General features: G+C 37.9%; 1 protein-coding gene across 2 annotated transcripts in view; it reads left to right on the top strand.

Moving 5' to 3' along the window:
• Positions 1-22,963, top strand: part of Rsbn1 (round spermatid basic protein 1) — a 49,653-nt gene extending 26,690 nt beyond the window's left edge. Inside the window, exons 3-8 of one of the 2 annotated variants that reach the window (XM_075981733.1) lie at positions 10,243-10,380; positions 10,670-10,812; positions 15,566-15,733; positions 17,676-17,784; positions 18,475-18,948; positions 20,926-22,963. In XM_075981733.1, coding sequence (XP_075837848.1) covers positions 10,243-10,380; positions 10,670-10,812; positions 15,566-15,733; positions 17,676-17,784; positions 18,475-18,945 — 1,029 coding nt within the window. In that variant the 3' untranslated portion in view covers positions 18,946-18,948; positions 20,926-22,963. Of the gene's footprint in view, positions 1-10,242; positions 10,381-10,669; positions 10,813-15,565; positions 15,734-17,675; positions 17,785-18,474 lie in introns of both variants that reach the window. The other variant, XM_075981732.1, reaches the window with a different exon arrangement.
• Positions 22,964-24,975: the final 2,012 nt, after the last annotated feature.

The following is a 24,975-nucleotide window of genomic DNA, read 5'->3' as shown; positions in this document are numbered from 1 at the left end:
TATGGTTTGCCGTGAAGACACATTCCGTAGTTTCAGCTATGTGGGAGGTTGAGGTAGGATCTTGAGCTCCACAGTTTGAGGTCAGCCTGGACATAACAGTAAGACTCCCAGCTCTAAAATAAAGACAAAGGCAAGTTGGGAGCTTCCTCTTCCTTTAGACCTAATGGCTTACCAAATTGTTAGGCGTTTTATTTGTTTGTTTGCTAGGATTTTTCTGTGTAGCTCTCTCTGGCTGTCCTGGAATTTACTCTGTACACCAAAGTGGTCTCAGACTCAGAGATTTGCCTGCCTCTGCCTTGGGAGAGCTAGGATTAAAGGTGTACACCACTATGCTTGTATACACACACACACACACACACACACACACACACACACACACACACACCTTGGAGAGAGTAATTCTTAATAGATTCTTGTCTCTCTCTAAACTTGTTCCCAGATTTTAGCTTAATGTTACTTTAATGGACATTTATATATTGGATTGAGATTTCATACTCTATTGTAGTGTTTTTGTTTTCTATTCTGAAGACCTCACAGTTTGAGTTCAGTATTGTAGGTTAGTTTATGTCTTTCCCCAGTAGACTGTAAGCTTTAAGGAGTCAGGAATAGGTTTTCTATATCTGTGTTGACGGCAATCCCTGACATATAATATAAATTTATAGTATATGAATGATTTGGACTTTTTACTATTCTTATTTTTCTGTTTATATAAATCTTCTCTCTTGTGCTAAAATTCTTAGTCTCTTTTCTGTTGCTATCACAAGCTAACAATGGCCAGGTACACTATAAAGACAAAAGGTTTGTTTATTTATCTGTTTGTTTGTTCAGTGTACTAGGGATTCAACAGTATGTCACTAGCATACATCTGACTCAATTCTGGGTGAGTATGGTCAGTGGCCACGTGGCAAAGGGATTCACAAGAGGTGCCAGCTCACTTTTAGAGATCTCTTAGGAACTTTGTGTGTTCTATGTGTCAGCTTTCTGTGACTGTGGTACTTTCTTTCTAAGGTGATATTCCAGTGTCCTAATTACTTCTCCACCATATCCCAGCATCACCACACTAAGACTGAGCTTTTAGCATTTTGGGGGGGACAAGCCATGTTGGCCTCAAAGTATTTGAAGACTGTTGTTTTCTCTCTTAATCTTTTATTAGTATTTAAACTATACTTTTAACTTGTACTTCTTTCACTTCTATGGTTTGCAAGTACCTCATCACTATGATTAGTCTCTTTTGGCTGTAGTGTAGTGGTAGGTTTTTTTTCTCAAGTACAGGTCAGATTATGTTTTTGCCAGTGTTATCTTTGCAACCAAAATTACCATAACAAAGAGAATGGAGATACGGTGGCTAGGAAAGGAAGTTTTTTTTTTTTTTATAGCAACCTAGAGTTTGGCAACACTGTTTCCCTTTATCCAGGGTGCTAGTTCCTTCTATCTTTAAGTTTGTCCATTCTTGTTACATGCTTGGATGCATCTGGCTCTATATCATCCAGGGTTCTGCTAGCAAAGAAAGGAAGTGAAAGACAAGATGGTTCGTTATGAAAATTGCACTTCTAACTTGCGTCCTATTGGCTATAACTTAATCACAGGGTATACTTGGCTGCCAGGGAGCCTAGCATACTGGCCATGTGCCCAGGAAATTCTCACTAAAAAGAAGAAATACAGAATACTTAGGAATAATTAGTGGTTTGCTGTTTGGCATCAGATTTACACAGTTGGTGTATGTTGACTATGCTTATAAATGCTGTTCATAGTCTGACTTGTGCTACTAATTATTTAAATAACTAACAAAAAATTGCATTTATTAGAAATTTTAATGCAAGTGACAGTGTTGATCAACAGCTCCTTTCTCTTCTCTCTCTGTTTGCCAGAGCATAATGGTTGATTACTCTATCTCTAGCCTTAGCATATATAAATTGGATTTATGTGAGGCATTATGTTGTATTACAGATACATTGCAGTTTATGATACAGCGTTTATATTTAAACACACATTGCCTGATTTCTCATGTGAGTGTTTTAAACTAGGAAAGGTAAATTTTTTCACTCCTCTTCCACCCTCCCTCCACCCTTTTTGGCAGAATTTATCTGCAGAGCTCTGGCCGTCCTGAACCTCACTCTGTAGACCAGGCTGACCTTGAATCCAGAGATTCCTCTGCCTCTGCCTCCCTAGTGCCAGGACTAAAAGTGTTCACTGTCACACCCAGCTGGTAAACTCCTCTAAGAAGGACTGCATAGTATTTTAGGATCATACTGCCTCTGTCTAAACTGGGGTATATAAACTTTTAATACAAAGAACTGTATAGTATTTGCCTCTCTCTGAAGGACTCACTAATTCTGCCATTGTGTGTTGGTAGACATGAATGGGTAGGATGTTTTCCAGTTCAGCTTGGCAATCCTGTGTTAGATCTGTGGGTTGGAGTTTGCCAACGTCTGGTCTAAGTTAACAGCTTATGTTTTCTTCCTTATCAACCATTTGTTAACTTGTTTAACCAGTTCTTTAGTAAAGATGTGTTCTGGGTAAGTTTTCTTCTCTACTCAGACCTGGTGTTTTTGAAATGTCAATCTCACGCTGTTGTAGTTGTCTTCTCACCACAGCCTAGCTGCTTTCTTTTTTCCTTTCTCTGTATGGTCCTTCCTTCTCTGCTGTTTTCTTAGCCCCGCCCATAAATTTACAGCCCAGCTCTTTGACAGTTTATTTACTTGTCTTTCCTCAAATATTCATTTCCCCCTTTAGTTTGGACCTTTGTTTCTCTATATTTTCTCTCAAGTCTTACTAACTATAAAATTAGGCTTTCCAGATAATAAATATCAATGGTTTAACCTGAATGTGTATTTGTGTACTGTGTGTTGCTTGCAGAAGCCAGAAATGATTGTCACATCCTCAATACTGAGAATTACAGAGAATTGTAAGCCGCTGTGTATGTGCTAGAAATCAAATATGGGTTCTCTGGAAGAGCAGTTAGTAGTCTTAATAACTGATTCATATTTCCAGACTTTAATTTTTAATATCTATCTTTATTTTATAATTATCTTAAACCTTAAATAATAAGATGAGATATGGTTACTTTTATTTTCACTTAAAAATTGTAATTAAAATATAATTATGTAATTTCCCCCTTTCCTCTCTTTAACACATTCACTTTGCCCTTTCTTAAATTCATGACCTCTATTTCTTTAACTGTTGTTATATATACATAGATATGCATATATATTCCTTGTTGACAGAGGTTTCTGTCCCACCGGTCCCACAGCCTCTCAGTCCCAAAGAAACAATCAGAGGTCTACATTAATTATAAACTGGTTGGCTTAGTAGCTCATGCTTCTTATTAACTCTTATAACTTGTATTAGCCCATAATTCTTGTCTGTGTTTATCAGAGAGGCATTCTTATTCTGCTTCCTTTGTGTCTGGATGATGACTGCAAACTGAGTCTTTCCTCTTCCCAGAATTCTCCTGTTTGCGTTGCCCCACCTCTACTTCCTGCCTGGCTACTGGCCAATCAGCGTTTTATTAAAACAGTACAAGACCATTGTCCCACAGCATTTATAAATTGTAATTCAACCTCCTAATTAATATACTGTTACTTGTATGTATATGATTTCAGGTTTGACCACTTGGTATTGGATAACCAGTTGGGGACTCTTTCCTGGAAGAGACTATTTCTCCTGATGTCAGCATTTCTTGTTGCCTGTAGTCCTCTGGACTAGGGTTTAGGCCCCATGAGATTTCCTCCTTCCATGTTAACCTGTCTATTGATATTATGCTTATTCAGATCTTATTTAGGTTGTAAATGTTGGTAATATTTCATAGGTGTAGCTTCTCTGATATTTCTAGGAGGAAAATTTCCTGTTCTTTCTATCTCTTCTTCTGCTATGATCCCTGAGTCTTAAGTGTAGAAGTTGCATTATAGATATATAAGTTGGAGCTGAGTACCATACTGTCATTTGTTCTGTGCATTTAATTGGTTGTGGTTGTCTATAATTTTCTTCATCTGTTGTAAGGAGACATTTCTTTGATGAGAAATGAGACCTGTTCTTATCTGTGTGAATAAGGACAAATATTTAGAATGCATTTAGAAATTATGCTGGCTTAGTAAAGTGGCTGTTGTAAGTTCTCCAAGATCCATGCTTTCATTATACGCATGGAGTTGGCTAGGTGTCTAGTAGGGGCACGATTTCCTCTTGTTGAACAGGACTTAAATCCAACTAGAGAGTTGTTAGTTACTGCCAAAGTATGTGTGCTACTATTGCACCCTTAGGGATATTTTGCCATACTGGTTATTGTAGTTCCTAGGTGTCATAGCTAGGTAGGACTGTTGGTTGCTTCCCTCCCTTGGAATCTTCACGGAGACTTCTGGTTATATGAAGGAGGCTGTCAGGTAAGGTGTATGTCTTGATTTTCCAGGTCCTATGCCTGAAGTATATGGTGTCCAATAATACAGACTTGCCTTCAACCTTTGGGAGGCAACCAAGGGGCAACAACAATACCCATAAAGGTTTTAAGGGTCTCTTGGACAGCATTGACCAAAATCTCAGAAGGGGTTTTGCCTGGTATTGTTTTTTTGTTACATAGTCTGTGGCTCTTGGGAGGAGCATTGTCAGCCCAGATGGAAATTTTAAACTATATATATAAATTGCATTATATGTAATTTTAGGTAGGTAGATGATAATACAATGCCTTATGACTTTCCAGACATCCTTTCTGTTATTTTACCTATCTCCCTCCATCTGTGTTTATCTTTCTTGTCCCTAATTAAAGCACCCTTTATTTTATTTCCCTCCTTCAGATCTCTTCTACCCTGCTCTGCAGAGCATTGTCGTCTCTCCTCCCCCATCCACTTTTACCTTGCTGCCTTTTACAGTTATTTGAGATGGATATAATGAAAGCGTGGATCTTGGTGACATATAACAGCCACTTTACTAACACAGCATAATTCCTAAATACATTCTAAATAGTTGTCCTTATTCATACCAATAAGAATAGGTCAGTGTTCTATTGCTGTGAAGAGACTTCATGACCAAGGCAATTCTTATAAAGAAAGTATTTAATTGGGGCTAGCTTACAGTTTCAGAGGTTTTAATGTTCTAACCATGGCGGGGAGCATGGCGGCATACAAGCATTCATGGTACTGGAGAAGTAGTTGAAAGTTCTTCATCTAAGCTGGGTGGTGGTGGCGTACACCTTTAGTCCCAGCACTCAGGAGGCAGGCAGAGGCAGGTGAATCTCTGTGAGTTTGAGGCCAGCCTGGTCTATAAAAGCTAGTTCCAGGACAGCTAGGACTGTTACACAGGGAAACCCTGTCTCTAAACAAACAAACAAACAAAACAACAAAAAAAGAAAGTTCTTCATCTGGATCCTCAGACAGCAGGAAGACAAGAGAGACTATGGGCTTGAAATCGACTTTTTAAACCTTTTGGTACACTTCCCCTAACAAGGCCACGCCTTCTTATCCCTCCCAAGTAGTATCTGGAAGTACCTCGTAGTGCCTAAGCATTCAAATATATAAATCTATGGGGCCATTCTTACTCAAACCACACAGTATGCACACCTAAAGATTTGGAGCTAGAAACCACAGAAGAGAAACATTTTTCTTTCTGGGTCTGGGTCTAATTCTTTGCATTTACCACCAGATCTCATGACTTCATATTCCACTTCTCTTTACAGATAGCATTCCATAGTGCCACTGCAGATCTTTCTATATTCATCAGCTGTTTCTGTTGTTAGCCATTGTGAACATCATGTCAGTGAGTACGGCTGAGCAAGTATCTGGTGTAGCATGTCAAGTCCTTTAGGCATAACAACGTATAGCTTAGGTCATATAGTGTATTTAATTTTAGTTTTTGAGTATTCTCCAAACTGACTTCCAGAGTGGCTTCCAGTTTGCAATCCTACTAACAGTAAATGAGAGTTCCCTCTTTCCCACATTCTCTCCTGCATTTGTTCAAGTTGGTTGTGTTGATCTTCGCTATGCTGACTTGGGTAAGATAAAGTTTCAAAGTTGTTCTGATTTGCATTTTCCTTACTGCTAGGGACAATGAATATTTTTTTAAGATGTATTTTAGCCATTTTTATCCTTCTGAGAACACCATTCAGAGACCCCAAGCTCATTTTTTTAAAAAAGGGTCATTTGTTTGTTTATTTAGTTTAGTTATCTGGATATTAATTCTCTGACATATCTATAGTTGGCAAGATTCTCTCCCATTCTGTGAGGTTCCTCTTCATTCGATTGTTTCTTTAGCTATGCAGAAGCTTTTTAATTTTAAGAAGTGCTGTTGCCAGTTGTTGGTCTCAGTTTCTGGGCAAATCTTCTCTAATTTGGGGAATTCCTTCTTATAATTATATCCTGTGAGGAACTGCTTATGTTTGCTCTAGCAAGTGTCGGTGCTTCCGGTTTTACATTTAAGTCTTTGATGCATTTGGAGTTAGTTTTGTGCAAGGTGATAGATACAGACTTAATTCTTCTACATTTGGACATGTAGTATTCTTAGCACAATTTATTTTTATTTTTTTATTTTTTGGTTTTTCGAGACAGGGTTTCTCTGTGTAACAGTCCGGGCTGTTATGGAACTTGCTTTATAGACCAGGCTGACTTCGAACTCACTGAGATCGCCTGGCTCTGCCTCCCGAGTGCCGGGATTAAAGGTGGGCACTACCACTGCACACTTTTAATCCCAGCACTTAGCACCATTTACTGAAGATGCTATCTTTTCTCTAATTTGGCAGCGTTGTCGAATATCAGATGACTTATATATACTCAATGTTTGGGTCTTTGATTTGTTCCATTGGTCTTCATGTTTGTTTTTGTGTCGTTGCCATTTTGATTTTTTGTTACTATAGCTTTTAATATCTCTTGAGGTCTGGAATAGTAATCCGTCCAGCATTGTTCATTTTGCTCAGGATTGTTTTGGCTATCCATAGTCCTTTGTGGTTCCATTTGAATTTTAATATTTCTTCAATATTTTTGTGAATAATAAGATGGGGGTTTTGATTGAGATTGTATTGAATCTGTAAATGACTTTCGGCAGGATGCTCATTTTCACAGCATTAACTCTACCAGCCCATGAGTATGCAGTGTCTTTCCATTTTCTAGTATCTTTCTCTATCTCTTCCTTCAGAGGTTTAAAGTTTACATTGTATAGGTCCTTTACTTCCTTGGTTAGGTTTTAATATATTTTCTTTGAGGTTATTCTGAATTGGAGTGTTCACATGATTTTTTTTTCTCTGTGTGTTTGTTATTGGTGTATAGAAAAGCTATTAATTTTTACAAACTGATTATATATACTGTGAATATATGATATATATATGTATATATACTGAATATATACTCAGGTATTTATTCTCTTGAGCTGTTTCTTTTTTGTTTTTTAAATTCCTTGAATTTGTTAAAGTTTAAAGTTGGTCTTCTAAATTCTGTGTCCTGGGGTTTATCTAGGAAAATTTCATTGGCAAACATTTCTATAGGACTGGTGGATCTTAGGGGGAGAGAAGGATACTGCCTCTTATCTTTCATACTGTTTGTATTTTTGTTGGAAGTTCTAGTATTGTGGGCTTCTTTGGTCTGTGTTTGATATGGTCAGTCGGTTGGAACACAGTATATGTAGGTTGTTTTGATTCTAAAGATTGGGCATTGCTTAGGTGGAATAATGTTAAGTGGACACAGAAGTTGGGGCTGGCATCCGGAGTTTGGGGGTAGATCTGGGGCTTGGGAAGAGTACGTAGAGGGTGGACTCACCTGGCAAGATCCTGGTACAAGTTGTGCAGAGTTTGGCTGGGAAGACAGGTTGGAATATGTCTTGTGAATGGCCTGGAGGATTATATGGGTGGGTTATGTCCTGACCAGAACCTGGAGGCTCTGGTCCAAACAAGCAGAGGTGGCCAGACTAGTCTGGTGTATTAGATGTGTTACCCTTACACATGTTAGTCAAATTCTCTTATCTCTTATTGTTGTTATTATTTTAATCTAGTTATGACTTTAAATCCAACTTGTCTAATACCTGTAAATTTCATACACTTGATTTCTTTAAGTGGAAACCTTGTTTAGATTTGTCTTCTCATTGGCCTATTTACTTACCTAGAGGAATAAGTTGAAATTATAATGATTGGCAATAATACCATGTGAAAATTGGAAGCCAGCAAAGGTTAGAGTGTGTATTAAAATGTGGCAAATCATACAGTTCTTTTGGAATACTAGATAAGAAGGAACTTGATCAGATACAAGGAACTTAATTAGATATAGCAGGGTATGTATAATAAATTCGGAAAGAGAAATAGACCAACTCTGCAACCAGAGGAGGGTGCCTGGAAGGAAGCTGAGGCTACATGAGGATTTTGAACTTAAAGGAACTGCTTGAAGCATTTGAAGAGGAAAGCTGAGTGGTAAAGTACCCTTTCCTTAGGAGGTCATTTGTAGGCACCGTGTAGGATGGCTCATGGCAAACCCCATGTAAGGACAGTGATTTTGAGATTTTTGCAATTAGATAAGAAATGTTTATTTCTTTTATTAAGGCATTACTTAGAGGGATAAAATTTGTTATTTAAGGGATGAGGGAAAAGGGCTTATAAATTCCTAATTCGGGAATTGAGAAAATGATTAGCATTGCTTGGTGAAGCAAATATAGAACTATCACCTCCCTCTCAACAAACAAGTTTAGGAGTAGAAGGAAAGCTTAGAAGAAAATGTGCTCAGTGTTGTAGGTGCTGCGTTTGAGTGTCCACGGTCTGACTGAGAGAAGTTGTACCTGCAGAGCTGACTCCCGGGGACAGGTTTTATTTAGAGAATTAGATACAGAATATAGCAGGGTATGTATAATAAATTCGGAAAGAGAAATAGACCAACTCTGCAACTAGAGGAGGGTGCCTGGAAGGAAGCTGAGGCTACAGACGACTAGAAAGCACTGTGATTTGTCTGTGGGGGGCCATTAATGATCTGTTTTTGGATGAGCAGAAGCCAGATTGCAATGACATGAAAAGTGAATTAAAAAGTGAGGAGAATTGATAAAAAAAAAAAAAAGGAACTAGAAACAGATATTACTGAAGCAGTATGTTTATGTGGGAAAGGTATACCTGGCTACATTTGGTAACACATTGTAGGATTCTCAATTACAAGTGTATTTAAGGGACAAGGGATTTGTTGGCTCCTGACTGGAAGCGTTCAGAGATAGAACTGATGCTTTGAATGTGTCAGACTCAGGGCTTGTTAGGCATCTGGTGCAAGGACTAGGATAGAATATGAATGAGGGTAGACCTTGAGGTCTAAGCTAGATCTGAAAGAAACTTAAAGCCAGAGGAGGGCTGAGACTCAGAAATAAACATAGGTAAAGTGAAGCCAGAGGCTTGATTTAGTGTTAAGAGATAAAGTGGGAAGGCTGTGGTTGTTCCAGAGCCTTTCTCTAGTTATGCTAACTTGATTACAATTTTCCAGATAGACTAAACATTACAGTGCACAAAATCTGGTTCTAGAATTTTAATTTTCTTCCTTGATCATGCTTATGCCACTAAGTAAAAATCTATATAATAATATTAATTTTGGGCAGTTATTTGAAGTCAGCATTAGTACTCAGAAAAGTGTGAGCCTTATAAAATATGAAGGTCCTGATAAGCCAAGAAGCTTTTCTTTATGTGAGTGAAAATAAACTTGGTTATACTCAAGTTCTCCTCTTCTGCCTTTCTTCACTCCATCTTCCCTTTAGGTTTTCTTTCTTTTCTCTTTTCAGACAGGAAAGGGTGCTTTACTTTATTCACATCCTATCAGTTGGCCTAGATACATGTATTTTTGAATTGTGGGTAAGTTGGGTGCTGTTAATATTGTGCTGTTTGAATTACGTAAACTTAAGAGTAGCATGGTAGCTTGCTATCTTTCCTAAAGTTTAAGCTAAGGAATATACAGTGGGCATGAAGGATTAATGTGGCTATGGCATTTTCCCCCTTTGTCCTGCTAGTTTTATTGCTTATTCTGTCTTTTCTCTTCAGAAAAATTTAGTTTCCAATATTAAATAGTTATTATTAGCAAAGTCTGTTTTAATGTCTTCCTTTGAGGTGTTGAACTTCTAGGCTAACCTTCATGTTAAAACATTTCTGTTTGTGGCTGACTTTACAGTATGATTGGGTGACTACAATAGTTAACTTTGTTGAAAGAACTGACCATTGAATTCTCAGTATGTAGGTGAAATTAATACTGGTAACAATACTCAGTTCTCGTTCTTAGTGCATTTCAATCCTTTTTCCTTTCTCTTTCATTTATCCAGGTCAACAGGACATATTGCTGTGGTACGTACCGAGCAGGTCCTATGCGGCAGATAAGTCTTGTTGGAGCAGTTGATGAAGAAGTTGGTGATTATTTCCCCGAGTTCCTTGATATGTTAGAAGAATCACCATTTCTAAAAGTGAGTGTTTATTTAGACTGTTAATGTTCTGGTCATCATTAGACACTCAAGTGTTAGAGTATTAAGTTATTCTTGCTTACTAAAAACAAATTTTATGCACTAGTTGACAAAGAACTGTTTAGAAAAGTATTGGTATTGAGTACTTCAGTTTTTTTATATGTTACTCTGAAATACGGCTTTTACTTTTTCATATATAGATGAGATATGGTTTTTAGTATTTTTATTTGAATGGAAATAATCTGTAAATAGTTTAAAATTTTAAAATGTGACTCATTGCTTTGGTTTCTAGATGACTTTGCCCTGGGGTACACTTTCTAGCCTCCAACTACAGTGTAGGTCTCAGAGTGATGATGGGCCTATAATGTGGGTGAGACCAGGAGAACAAATGATCCCTACAGCAGATATGCCAAAGTCACCCTTCAAAAGACGACGGTAAGTAAACATCAATTTTGCTCAAATAAGCAAAACCATCCTTTTTTTGGGTGGCTTATAAAAATGATCGTCATTTGAGCATGGTTTGGAAGCTTGTCTAGATTTTTGAAGAGTTCCTTTAGGTAAAATTCCAAGTTGTCATTTTCCTAGTTCAGATAACCTGCTACATAATCATCAGTCTCCTGAGAAATTGATTTTTCTTAAAACTTGTATCCTAACTGCCTATAGGGTTAAAAGAGCAAACCCTCCTTAGTGTGGTCTGTACAAATCATTGATAATACAGAACCTTTGTATCTGTTTCATTTTCTCCTACTATACTAAATTTAGTTTCCAAACCATTGTCTTCCATTGCCTTTTGCTCTTGTTCTGATCTTTCTATTTGGAATTTCACCCCCCTCCCACCTTCCTCTTTGCCTAGCACGTTTTTAGTAAAGCTTCAGAACTTACCTTGAATGTCACTTTTATGAAGCTTAGGACAAGCTAATTTGGTCTTACAACATGGTTCCTTGATGATCTTTTTACTGTTTTTGTTTCTTAATAAATTTTGACCTCTTTGAGGTTAGGGACTGTTGTATTCATCTTTGTCATCATGATTCATTGTAGGAAACCATGGTTTGCTGAGTGAAATGTGTACCGTTGTATAGAGCTGTGATAAATCATGTGCTAACATATTTCTCTTTCATACACATAAAACAAATGTAGATTTACTCTTTTATTTTAGAAAATATTATTCAGTGAGATTAAAAATAATTTATATCCCCTTGGGCTATGGAAATATCAGTTTAAAATTAGGCTGGACATGGTGGCACATACTTTTAATTCCAGAACTTCAGAGACAGAGGCAGGTGGATCTCTGTGGGTTTGAGGTCACCCTGATCTACATAGTGAGTTCTAGGCTACTGGGGGCTACATATTGAGATCTTATCTCAAAATAAATAATATTAAAAAACACAACAAAAACCCAAGAGCTCAAAATTAGTTTTAATGGATTAGTCTTAACTTTAACATAAAACTTACAGGAGAACACTACTAAATGATAAAATAGTTTTAGGACACTTAAAATGATCCATGAAAACCATGGTGAAAACTTGAAGATGAAATTCGGGAATGTAGCTCAGACTGTTTGCTGAGCATGCAGGAAACCCTGGATTCCACCCCTAGCAGTCAGTCTTCTTATTTAGGTGTGCTGGAGGCAGGAGAATCAGAAGTTCAAAGACATCTCCAACTTCATAGTGAGTTTGAGGCCAGTCTGGGATATACGAGACCTGTCTCACAAACACAATATATTAATGCAGTATGTAAAGCCCAATAATTAATTAATCAAAAGTTTTGCACAGTATTAGATTATAGCAAAAATTTTTATTTATTTATTTTTCGAGGCAGGGTTTCTCCATTTAGCTTTGGAGCTTGTCCTGGAACTCTCTCCATAGACCAGGCTGGCCTTGAACTCCCAGAGATCCACCTGCCTCTGCCTCTCCAGTGCTGGGATTAAAGGCGTGCGCCACCACTGCCTAGCTGATTACAACAATTTTTATATATTATAGTGATGGATCTTAAGATTCAAAATTCTTAAGTACTATATACATTTTGCTGTATATTTCCAAAGAGAAATGAATGCTTGATTTTAAAAAGGAGAAAAAGATTAAAAATATGGCACACATGCTATGCTAAATGGGTATTCTTTTTTCTCACCTACTTTCTGAGTAATTAGACAAAACCTATTTTATCTCGTTCCTTCCAGCTCTGTCAGCTGTCTTCACACATTATTGAAGTTAATTTATTCTGCTTTAAAATCATCATTAGGTTTTTAATGCTTTATCAATAGGTACATTCTAAAATTGGATAGATAGCAATAACATTTATATTTACTTAAGATGTAATTACTAAAAATTCATGTGGTAGGCTAAAAATTATATTCTAAGCCTGGTATTAGCACTCACAGGAGGAACATAAAGATTTTTCTCTCATGTCACAATTTAGTTTTATATTTGGGTCATACTTTTTTAAAATTTTGTTTTCACTAAAGTTTATTATTATTCCTTTTGAGGTAGAATATATACTTCTCTTGAGTATATTCTGTATAATTTCTAGTTTTTTATATAGCTTAGGAAAGTTTACATTTTTCTGGAACTATCTGTGTGACTTCCACATATAGCTATTATGAAGTATTTTCTTTTTCTCTTTATGCATTTTGTGTATGTGTATGCTATCTGTGCATGTTTGTGGGGGGGTACACCTACATGTGCATGAGCATTGACCACAGGAGGGTGTTTAATGTCCTGATTTATTTATTACTCTTCACTGTATTCCTTTGAGACAGGGTCTCTCAGTGAACAAGGTGCTAGACTAGTGGCCAGCAAGGTCCAGTGGTCCTCCTTTCTACACCCTCATAGCGTTGGATTGCAGATGCACAAGGTCCAGTGGTCCTCCTTTCTACACTCATAGCGTTGGGTTGCAGATGCACAAGGTCCAGTGGTCCTCCTTCCTACACCCTCATAGCGTTGGGTTGCAGATGCACAAGATCCAGTGGTCCTCCTTCCTATACCCTCATAGCGTTGGGTTGCAGATGCACAAGTGTGGCCATGTCAGAACTCAGGTCCTCATGCACGGCAAGCACAGAGTCGTTTCTCCAGACCCCCACCTCCAAATCATGAGATCTTTCTAGAGTTTCTATAATGCTATCAGTTTTATTGTTTATACTTAATGGACTTATAGTAATTATATATATATAAATCCTGTGTGATAATTTGGTATATATCTGTAATGTATATAATGATCAAGTCAGAGTAATTAGCATTTCCATCCCCTCAAACACTTCTTATTTCTTTATGTTGAAAATCTTTCCACTCTTCTAGTTACGTTGAAACAAATAAATTTTATTATTCACTTTACCGCACTATAGAAAAGTCTTGTAGAATGGTCTATCTAATTGAACTTACTTGTGTAATCTAACTGTAGAATTATTATCTAATTCTATAGTTTCCCTTTTCTAGTCTCTTTATCCCCTCTCTTTGCTAACCTTCCCTGCCTCTAGTGCTACTGATAAACTTGAAGCTTTTTTGTATATACCATTTATATCTTGAGCACATTTGGAGACAGGTCTGTGTTCTGCCCAGTGTGGAAGGCTCATTAAACAACTCTAAACCCAGCTAAGGCTTTATTCCACCAGCAGTGGCTGTTGTCTTCCTAGGTTTATTTCCTTTACTTAACACATTTTCAAGAAACATTCTAAGAAATGGCGGATAACGATGAGTCAGCATATTCTTTTATTTTCTTTTTCTGTCATTAACTTTAATTGATAATTTAGTTGGAGTATGGAGATGCATTTTCCAATTTATTGTTATCACTGGATAGGTCCTTTTAGAGAGTCCTGTCTGTTTTTATTTCTGAGAGTTCTAACATGCTTAATTTCATTCTTTGCTCAGTGTATGTGTATCCCCTCCACTCCTTTCTCCCTCTCTCCCTCCCTTTCCTTTACTCTCTCTCCCTTCTCCCCCCACCCTCCTACTCCTTTTAGCTGAAGAATAACACTCTTGATTCAAGTGCCTTTTCTTTTTCTTTTTAAATTATATCCTTTTAATTTCAGAATCCAATATTTAAATATATATTTATTTAATTTGTTTTTATTTTATATGCATTGGTGTTTTGCCTGGATTCGTGTCTGTATGAGAGTGTTGGGTCCTCTGGAACTGAATTTACAGACAGTTATGAGTTGCCATGTGCGTGCTGGGAACTGAATCCCCAGACTCTCTAGAAGAGCAGCTAGTGTAGACAAAAAGGCAGCAGACATTGGAAAAACTGGAATCAAAGGAGGCAGGCACAGTAATGATAAGGGACAAAAAAAAAAAAATAAGTAAAACTGAGGAAGGCAAGCCAATCAAGTCTTTGATGTTATTGTTACTGTTTTTCGAGACTGGGTTTCTGTAGCTTTGGAGCCTGTCCTGGAACTAGCTCTTGTTGTTGACCAGGTTGACCTTTAAACTCACAGAGATCCACCTGCCTCTGCCTCCTGAGCGCTGAGATTAAAGGAGTGTGCCACCATCGCCCGGCATGACTGGTGTTTGAATGCGAACTGCCCCATAGGCTCATATATTTGAATGCTTGGTCCTTAGTTGGTGAAACTGTTTTGAGAAGGATTAGAACATGTAGTTTGTTAGAGGAAATGTGTCACTGGAATTTTCAAAAGGCCACCCTAGGCCAGTCCCGTCCGTCCGTCCATCCATTCGTCCGTGTAGTCCCCCCCCCCCCCCCGCCCCGTTCTCTGGTTCTCTGCCTCCAACTTGCACATCAGGATGTCTACTGCAAAACTCCCCTCTATGACAATCATTTTCCTTCTCCTGTCTGTATTTGTTCCTTTTCATATGGGAGGAGATCAAATGTATGCTGTTTGCTGCCTGGAATATAAGTCCTAGTAGAATGTTGTGATAGTTGTAAATGAGTAACTGAGCTGAAGCCAAAAAAGCTTAGAGCTTTAAACCTTTAAACACACTGCCCTTGTCTAGAGAAATTTCATGCATTCAGAGTTGTCATGTGAGCCTAATAAAGGTATAGTCTATAGGGAAAGAGGAAATAACAGTCATCATTTTATGTAGTGTATTATATAGTATATGGTATAATGCTAATCTAAATCATTGGACTCATCTCAAACCTCATTTATGCCTAGTATTGTTAAAGACCTTTTTACATTACTGCTGTTAATTTTGCTGTTTATTGCTTCATACTTTGCTTTGTTTCACAACCAAATCAACTATAGATCAATGAATGAAATTAAAAACCTTCAGTACCTACCTCGGACAAGTGAACCCCGAGAAGTCCTCTTTGAAGACAGGACAAGAGCTCATGCTGATCATGTAGGTCAGGGGTTTGACTGGCAGAGTACGGCTGCTGTTGGGGTTTTGAAGGCTGTACAATTTGGTGAATGGTAAGTTAAAGGACCCAAACTACAGGGTTGGATAATGTCTAAGAAAACGTGGATTCTGTTTAAAAGTTTTAGATCATGGTGAAATATGTATAACATAGCTTACCATCTAAACATTTTTATGATAGAAGTGTAACTATACTGCGATAAAACAATGCTCTAGAACTTTTTGTCTTGCAAAACTGAAACTTGATGTCTCACAGCTACTTTCACCTCACCATCCGGATGTAGATCGTGGGAACCATCACTGTGTAGTCTCCTGCCATTTCTGGTTTTGCATAAAAATGGAAGCATACTTCCCCTGCCCTTTTCCTTTTAAGAAAAGTAATCCTAATGTGCCAGTGAGATGGCTTACTGGACTAAAGGTGTTTGCTTTAGGTCTGACTACCCGAGTTCTGTCCCTAGGACTCTGACCTCCACACACTGGTATATGCATATATACAAAGCACACACACAGATATTAATGTGTTATAAAATTAATCATAGTGACAAAAGGAAATTATTTTTATATACTTATTATTTAGCAGTTGTGTAGCAATTAGACAACTTGTAGAAGTTGGTTTTCTCCACCTAGGTCCTAGGGATTGAACTCAGGTAGTTAGGCTTGGTGGCAGGCACCATTGCTCATAAGGCATCTTGACAGTTCCCGTTTTTTTCTTCTTTTTCTAACTTAGCCATTTCTATTATAATAACATCCCTCAGAGTTTACCCATGTTGTAGCAAGTATCAGACTTTATTTCCTTTTAAGGTAGGTACAGTAAATTTTACACACATGTGCATGCACATGCACACAGACTCATGTATGCCATTTTGTTAGTCCACTAAATAGGTGTTTGGGTTACTTCTACCATTGGCTCTCTGATTGTTAGTATAGGTATATATGTATCTCTTATGTCCCTGGTGTTCAATACCCAGAAGTAGAGTTGCTTAATAATATGGCAATTCTATTTTATTATTTTTGAGGAACTGCTTTACTGTTTTCTGTAGTGGCTGTACATGTTACACTGACCTAGAGCTTGGTTTTATTTGTATATTTGAATTATATATATATTTATTTTTTAAAGTATTTATAATTTTGGTTTTTCAAGACAGGGTTTCTATATGTAGCCCTGACTGTCCTGGAACTCACTCTGTAGACCAGGTTTGCTTTGAACTCAGAGATCCGCCTGCCTCTGCTTCCTGAGTACTGGGATTAAAGGAGTGTGCCACTACTGCCTGGTGACAGCCTGGTTTTATTATAACAAAGCTCAAGTTCCCTAATGAGACAACAACAAATGCATCCCATTTAGAATAAAACTTAAAAAACAAAATAAAACAAAACAAAAACCCCAAATTCTCTGATCTAGGGTCTCACTGTGTAGCTCAGCACTGCCTTGAACTTGTTATGTAGGTCAGGCTGGCCTCAAACTTAAGATCCTTTCTTCTTGGCCTCAGCTCCCCAAGTGCTGGGATTGTGGATATGCACCAGCATGAAAGGTTGCTGTAAGGCTAGAATAAAAGTATTTTTTTTTTAGTGATTATTGCTTGCATTTTTTTTTTAACAACTTACCTCATTTTTTTTTAAACTCTACTTATGTGCATTGATGTTTTGCCTGCATGCATGTCTGTCGGAGGGTGTCAGAAACCCTGGAACTGGAGTTACAGACAGTTAGCTGCCTGTGGGTGCTAGGAATTGAACCCAGGTCCCTTTGAAGAGTAGCAAGTGCTCTTAACCGCTGAGTCATTCTTCAGCCCTGATTTTTGTCTTTTAAAAACTTTTTATTGATTTACTTTTATTTATTTACTTTTTGAAAACTGTCTAAAGAAGTACACTCTTAATCTTTAGAAAAGAGACATTTTATTTATTTGCTCATTTGCTAAATGTGGCATTCTAGAAGCTGTAAAAGTGAAATTGTAGTTTTCCATTGTGGATGCTAGTCCCTAAATTTTGTCTTATTAATATTAGGAGTGACCAACCTCGCATAACCAAAGATGTGATTTGTTTCCATGCTGAGGACTTTACTGATGTTGTACAGAGACTCCAGTTAGACCTTCATGAACCTCCAGTTTCCCAGGTAATAATTCTCACATTCTCATTATTCTTTCAGTGATACATTGGAAACAGCATTTGAGTCCATTTTATTAGGCATTTTAATTTATAATTGGAGTCACAGACAGTAAATTTAACTTTATTTTTATTATATTCTGTGTGTGGTAGACAGCAAAATCTTTGGGATGGAGGGTGGGCCTAAAGAAGGATCCAGCTGTTCACTTCAAACCATAAGCTGTCTCCCTTAGTAATCTCACTGTGCTGCGGCCTCAACTACAAAATGTTAGAATATATGAAGGGGAAGATTATGTGTGGTAAAGATACTGATATAGCTGGCAGTGGTAGCTCATGTCATTCATCCCAACTCTTGGGAGGCAGAGGCAGAGGCAGGTGGATCTCTTGAGTTCTAGGCCAGCCTGGTCTACAGAGTGAGTTCCAGGAAAGCCAAGCATACACTGAGAAACGCTGTTTTCAGGGATTAAAAAAAAAAAGATACTGATATTTAGCTGCACTTTCAAGGATTTAATGATTCCATAGGCTATCTCCGCAGTCTTTGTTTAAGAGTTGTAAAATATATGATTGAAAAGGGCTTTCCAACAGTTTTGTCCTTTTTTGTTTTAGAACAGTTTGCCATACTGTTTTCCTGTGTGAATTAGAATATTTTGTTTGTGCATATTTTAAGGTCTCATGCAATTTCTTTTGCCTTTCTTTTTAGTGTGTACAGTGGGTGGATGAAGCAAAACTAAACCAAATGAGGCGAGAAGGAATTCGCTATGCTAGAATTCAGCTTTGCGACAATGATATCTACTTCATCCCTAGAAATGTCATTCATCAGTTCAAAACAGTGTCAGCAGTGTGCAGCTTAGCCTGGCATATCAGGCTTAAACAGTACCACCCTGTTGTGGAAGCCCCTCAAAACACAGAAAGCAATTCCAACATGGACTGCGGTTTTCCTGGAAAGCGAGAATTAGAAGTTGACTCCCAATGTGTGAGAATAAAAACTGAATCTGAGGAAACATGCACAGAGATGCAGGTTTTGACAGCTGCTCCATCGTCTTTTCCATCTCCATCAGAGCTTCATCTGCAGGAGCTGAAGGCTCAGCCTATTCCAGTTTTCAAGGTGGAAAGTAGACTGGACTCTGACCAGCAGCACAGTCTGCAGGAACATCCAAGCACTCCTGTGTGATATGTACATATTCAAACACATTTTTTAACTTTTTTAAATTTTGATGTGAAGTTATAGTTTTATAACTGGCTTAAGTTAAGTTTTATTGGAGAAATCTTGCCTATAATTCTATAAAGAGAAATGACATTCCACAAATGTCAAGCATATCTTTTTTACACAGATTATGCAAAGCTAAGAGTTGTATCCTATCCCGTTAGTACAGTATGTAATAGTGGGTCTGCTGCTACTTTCTGTTTTAAGGTGTGAGGTAACAATTCAATCTCTTCTTCAAATCACAACCAGAGTTCTCTGGATTAGCAGGTTCTCACTTGGTAATGATTCACTTCCCTTGGTTTTATCTTTCCTTGTCTCTTACCATATTTGCTTTATGTGGTAGAAAGAAGATTTATGGTTTAATATTTGTGTCTTCATGGCACCTCGTCAGTTTCCACAGTAAAATGGCATTGGTTGCAGGAAAGGCTTTTGCATCTGGTACATGGGCAAGTTCTAGCCACAAAGAAGACATAGTTTCTAAAGAAAATTGAATGGCTCTCTGGTCCTTAGCAAAAGAGGAAGCACAGCTCTTCCGATCCAGGCTGTCTTTTTGTGTCCGTTATTTAAAACCCAGTGGATATTTTAATTAAACAAAAATCTAAAGATGGATAGTTCTTGGTTATTCATATCCATGGCTCATTAATTTTTTTCTAGGATATATTGTAACCATGGAGACTATTTTGAGCAAAAGACATAATGTTGATCCGCTGTTCTGCTTCCTAGTATCCTCACGTTTCCTGTGGATACTTGCCCTAAACTGATGACAAATATCAAAGTCAGAGATGCACACCAGTCTCACTGATGAGGGCTGCCGTATCTGAGCATCAAACTAAAGAAACTATTCTTGTGACTTGGCATCTACTTTAGAAACACTTCATAATTTTATCTGGTGAATACCTGGGTTTGTTCATTGTCATCTGTGTTGCTATTTTCTAGTAACAGGCAGTAGACTTCCATCCTAGAGTTTCAGGGGAGCTGAAGCTCAGGGTCTGGATAGTTACTTTGTTTTCAATATAGGCCTTTTTTCAGTAGGCCTCCTTCATATAAGTAGTGTGGACTTTCTCTTATTTGGAATGTTCATGTGCTATGCATTCTACTTTTTCTTAGTAACTCAGTAGGCCTTTTGTTTACTAAAGGAAGAGTATTCCCCACACCTAAGACCAGATTCTTGTATCTACCTGGTTACAGTGCAATTTGATTTTTTTTTCCTGGATGGTGAGATTTGAAATATTTGCATTAACATAGGCAAAAGAAAGAGATGCTGCTTTATTATGTCTGTCACCATGGAACTTAGCTGCATCTTTGGAAATATCAAATATGAATTTTTCTCTAAAATATTCTGAAATAGGTTAAATCTTATATAAATATTACTTTGTGCAATATTGTTGTGTAGTTAAATGCATATTAGCAAAGTATAGAGGTCACTGTGTAAACCGATAGAAAAGTAACCATCAGCAAATACTACAGTGATTAGTTAGAATCTGTATTATTCCTTATATATATATGTATATGTATGTATTCTCTGTTACAAAGGATGAAGACAAATAAATAGGGAAACACTTCAATGTAAACCATTTATGAATTGGAAGTGATATTGCTTTTAGTTATCCTTGTAAATAAGGTAATTAGAATGGTGTGAAAGGTAATGTGATTATTACAGGGGTGTTTTTAAATCCTGTGTATAAATTCTAGTTTATCAAACTAGTTTTTAAGGGACCTTTGAGGGTATTTTTTGTTGTTGTTACTTTGTGGAGAAGGGGTTTATCACAAAATGAATGGGTTTGGGTTATTTCTTATTTCTATTTTCTGTCCAGAAGAATTTCATAGAGCTTTACCAGGCTGTGCAAAGAAAAATTCTTCTCAGGCAACATTGCTTTTAAAAATAATCATGAAGAGAAAAAGTTGTTAACGCAAAAAGTTTTATTTTTGTTTTTCTTGTCTTCCAAGATCCGATTTCCCCATCTCCCACTTGCCATCCAGCAGATGCCATCTGTCATCTAAGCTGGTCACTACTAAAAACAAGGAGACTGTCTCCTGACAGCCAGCACTGTGTGTAATCACTCAGGAACCAGCGGATCTGCAAAGACCTACAATCAAACGCAAATCTCCATTTTCCTTTTTGCAGAACAGTCTACCCTCACCTCCAGTATCAACATATTAAAAGAATATAAAAATGTTGAAAATCATGTACTAATGAAGTCATTGTATATTAGATTGCAATAGAATGGAAAGAAACATTTAGCTAGTAATGTATCTGGAAACTCTGAATGTCCTATGTGAGTATTAGATTTTGATAGCATGCTTTAAAGACTGATGAATATAAAAGCAGAAGTTTTGAGTTTCTTGCTGCTTTCAAAGCTGTCCTAGTTGAGCGATACAAATGATCACAACTTTTCTAAATCATTAAACTATTTGGTTTGGTGGAGTGAGGCATGGAGCAGTCTGGCATCCTCTGATTTGTAAGGTAGCTATGGCAGTGAAGTTGTAACTGAAAGTGAAGCTGACCTTCCTTTCTGGTATGTTATCTTTGTGCCAACCCTTGAGATTACTTGCAGAATGTGGCTATGTGTTTTAGTACTTTGTGGATCAGAGGGATATTTAAAATATGTTTATGGAAAGGACCTAATAGACAAATGTTCCTAACAGCAAATATAATGATTTTATGGTAACCATTGAAAAGCACTAAAGTCTTCCCCTTCCCCAGAGCTCATTCTATACTTATCACGATAGGTTAGGAGTTAGGGTTATAATTCTGAGAGGTGTCCCAAATTCATGAAGCAATAATAATAACCTCCATATTGGTTCCCTCTTCCAAAGTTTAACTGTTGAAAATGAATTCTTAGGCTTAATTGTACTTTCTTATTCAGTACTTAAAAGTTTTGCTGATACATTATTTTTACTTAAAGAGTTTTAGAAAGTGCCCTATCCCCTCAATCAGTTGAGCTCTAAGTTCACTAATATTACAAGCTCTTGTATGGGGAAAGGAGCTTATTAAATCGTTTTCTAAACTTTAGGAAAAGATGTATCAGTCTTAACAGGCATAAAGATCTCATCTAATGACTTGAGAAACTTTTGCATATTGCTTTTCCCTGTATAAATATTGTCTAGAAGGAGAGTTAATCTAGGAGTCCAAAATCCATGAAAATATATTCCTAGTGAGTATGTTCTTTGTCATTAATATTAGTCCATTATATTTCCATTTGTATTTGCCTTTAAAATTTATTTGTATTTATTGAGGACCATTAGGATTACTGAGTTTATGTCTTTCTAATAAGTCTGTTTTATCCTTTCAGTAAGTAGCACATGCCAGAGGCTCACATTTGTGCTAAGTTTCATGTTTTCAAGGCAGTCTGTAGCTGTATTTACTGGTCATGCAAGTAGAGGAGATGCACACCACCAGTGTTTTTCTAAGTGCATAAAGAACTTATCCTCATCCCGGAAGTCTGTTGCTTTAAAAGCAAGTATCCATAAATATTAATGGCCTTCCATTTTAAAAATCTTCATAAATTTTTTAGGATCCACTCGTGCATGTAGTTGAGACCATTGTCTCTTAAAATATAGCACTTTTCAATTCTCTCTAAAGAAATACTTATGTACTACTTCTATCACATGTAAATTTTCATGGAATAGTGTTTTCTGTGACTAAACTTCATTTTGATTGGCAGCTAAGACTTTTTTTTTCTGTGGCTTTAATTTATCTAAGAGGTCTTTGCATATAGATGAAATGTATAATTTGCCTGGCGGACTATTTGCGTTTTTGTGGCCTTAGTTTGTTTATTGACATTAACAAGTGTTTTAAAAGGTTTTTAATGAATAGTCTTAAATCTAAATTTGTGTGAATAATAATCCTTTTAACACAGTGCTTTTTTGTAGCTGTCTAAGTGTGTTAAATTGTTAAGCTATTTCTTTGTAAAATAGGACAATGGAATGCATAGTTTTTTTTTTTCCTGTAAAGTATTTTTTTAATAAACAAAGTCTGATTTGTCCTTTACTGATGTCTCATCATAGAGTGAATAGCACCTGGGCCTTCTCACTGCCTTGGACCTGAGGACTAATGCCCCTCTCCTACCTCCTCCTTTGTGCCCGATTAGTTTTAAGCTTTTGAAGACAACCTTGAGCTCTCCTTTCCCAAAGAAAAGGTCAGAGAATCTAGATTGAGGTGCAACTAGTTTTGAAGAAAAGGGAAGCTTGCAATTGTGACAGTTATCCTTACTGCAGCTTAAAACATTCACATGTGTTTAGAACTGCCTTAAGCTTTTTAACCGTAGGTATTTTTGAAAATGCATGGCATAATGATGAAGGTGGTGTTTTGTTTTCAGATGTGTGTGGGCTGCGGGACACAACAAAGTGGGTTCTTTTCCTCATGAAGTTCTGGGTGAACTCTAGTTGAGGTGCTTGCCCTGACAGCACTTGGTTCGCAGTAGGCGCCTCATCTCAGGGTATCTCACCCGTGGTTGCCATGGCCAGTAGGAGGAGGTAATTATCTCGACAACACAGGGGAGAATCAGTTTCCTAAAGTCACCGGGAGTTCATTATTGGGAGCAGGGCGTTGAATGTGGTTTTGGGTTTAAAGTTCTGCCTTACACAGCACTATCTAATAAAACACATTTTTAACAGAGTTCCTGGAAAGTGATTTGCTACTCTACCACCTTTTCTATTTCCCAGCGCACTGCCCACGGCCCAGAAAACCGCCTTTGTGTGTTCAGCAATGGAGTCAATACTAATATACTAATATAGTGTTGATTTAGGTCTTAAACTTTTTTTTTTCATTTACCAATTAGTTGGTTGCCTTGAATTACAATGTTGAGCAGTACTGAAGAGGCTTAGCAGCTTTTAGTTTATCCCTTAACAGGGGGTAAAAACTGGAGAGCACTGCCAATGGTGAAGTAATTTTTAAAAATTATTACTAGGGGTGTTACTTTTTAGTAGGTTTGCATTATGGAAAACTTTCATTCGAAACTGTTTTTTTTTTTTAAAGATTATTTATTTATTGCATATACAGTATTCTGCCTGCATGTGTCCCTGCACCCCAGAAGAGGGCACCAGATCTCATCACAGATGGCTGTGAGCCACCATGTGGTTGCTGGAAATTGAACTCAGGACCTCTGGAAGAAGAGTCAGTGCTCTTAACCGCTGAGCCATCTCTCCAGCCCTCAAAACTGTTTTAATGGTTTATAAGAATGCCTATAGGTTGGCGGCTCCCTCTTATCAGTCTCAAGTGATAGCTGTTATCTGTTATTAGCCTTACCGCGCCTAAATGCTTTGTGCCCCTGGCAAGAAAGGATACTGACTGAAGTGGGGGTCTCAAGTGATAGCTGTTATGTTATTAGTCTCACCGCACCTAAATGCTTTGTGCCCCTGGCAAGAAAGGATACAGACTGAAGTGAGTTGAAGACAGTGGCCCTCGGGAATAAGCCATTAATGGTGCACAAAAGGTACAGAAAAGAGGAGCGCTGCTTAGAAACCCCGATATTCACATCAGAGTGCAACTGCCCTTTCTCGTGACCTGCTTCAAACACTAAAAGCAGCCTCTACAGCCATTTTCTCCGATTTGGGGACTGTCCCAGGGCTGTTCGAGTCCTGTGCTTTCATTCTCCCCTAGGCTTGTGTGGGCACCAGAAAGCCAAAGCCCAAGTCCCAGAGCGGCTGAGAGCCGAGGGAGGGACTCGCTGAGCCCCAACCCGACGTCCGCGTTCTAGGCCGCGTCAAGGCACAAACATTTACCCATCAGCAAGAACGGAGCAGCCGTGCGGAGGGCTCGGAGGACTCGGGACCCCTCCCCACCCCCGTTTCTGACTTCGTCCACCCCGGGGACACAGACATGAAGTAGACACCACGCTAAACGCTACAGACCCGCACAGGAGCCTCTGGGATATCGGACCAGCCTCCCGGGGATCGATGGGTGCTGGGAGGGCCGTTTCTGAGGTGATTTTCCGTTAAGCGTCTAGGGTTACTGGCGGCGCGGCCGGCGGCCTCCACCTCAGAGCCGCCTAAGCG

This window comes from Microtus pennsylvanicus, chromosome 7, assembly GCF_037038515.1.
Source record: "Microtus pennsylvanicus isolate mMicPen1 chromosome 7, mMicPen1.hap1, whole genome shotgun sequence".
Taxonomy (NCBI): domain Eukaryota; kingdom Metazoa; phylum Chordata; class Mammalia; order Rodentia; family Cricetidae; genus Microtus; species Microtus pennsylvanicus.
This window is presented reverse-complemented; position numbering and strand designations above follow the sequence as displayed.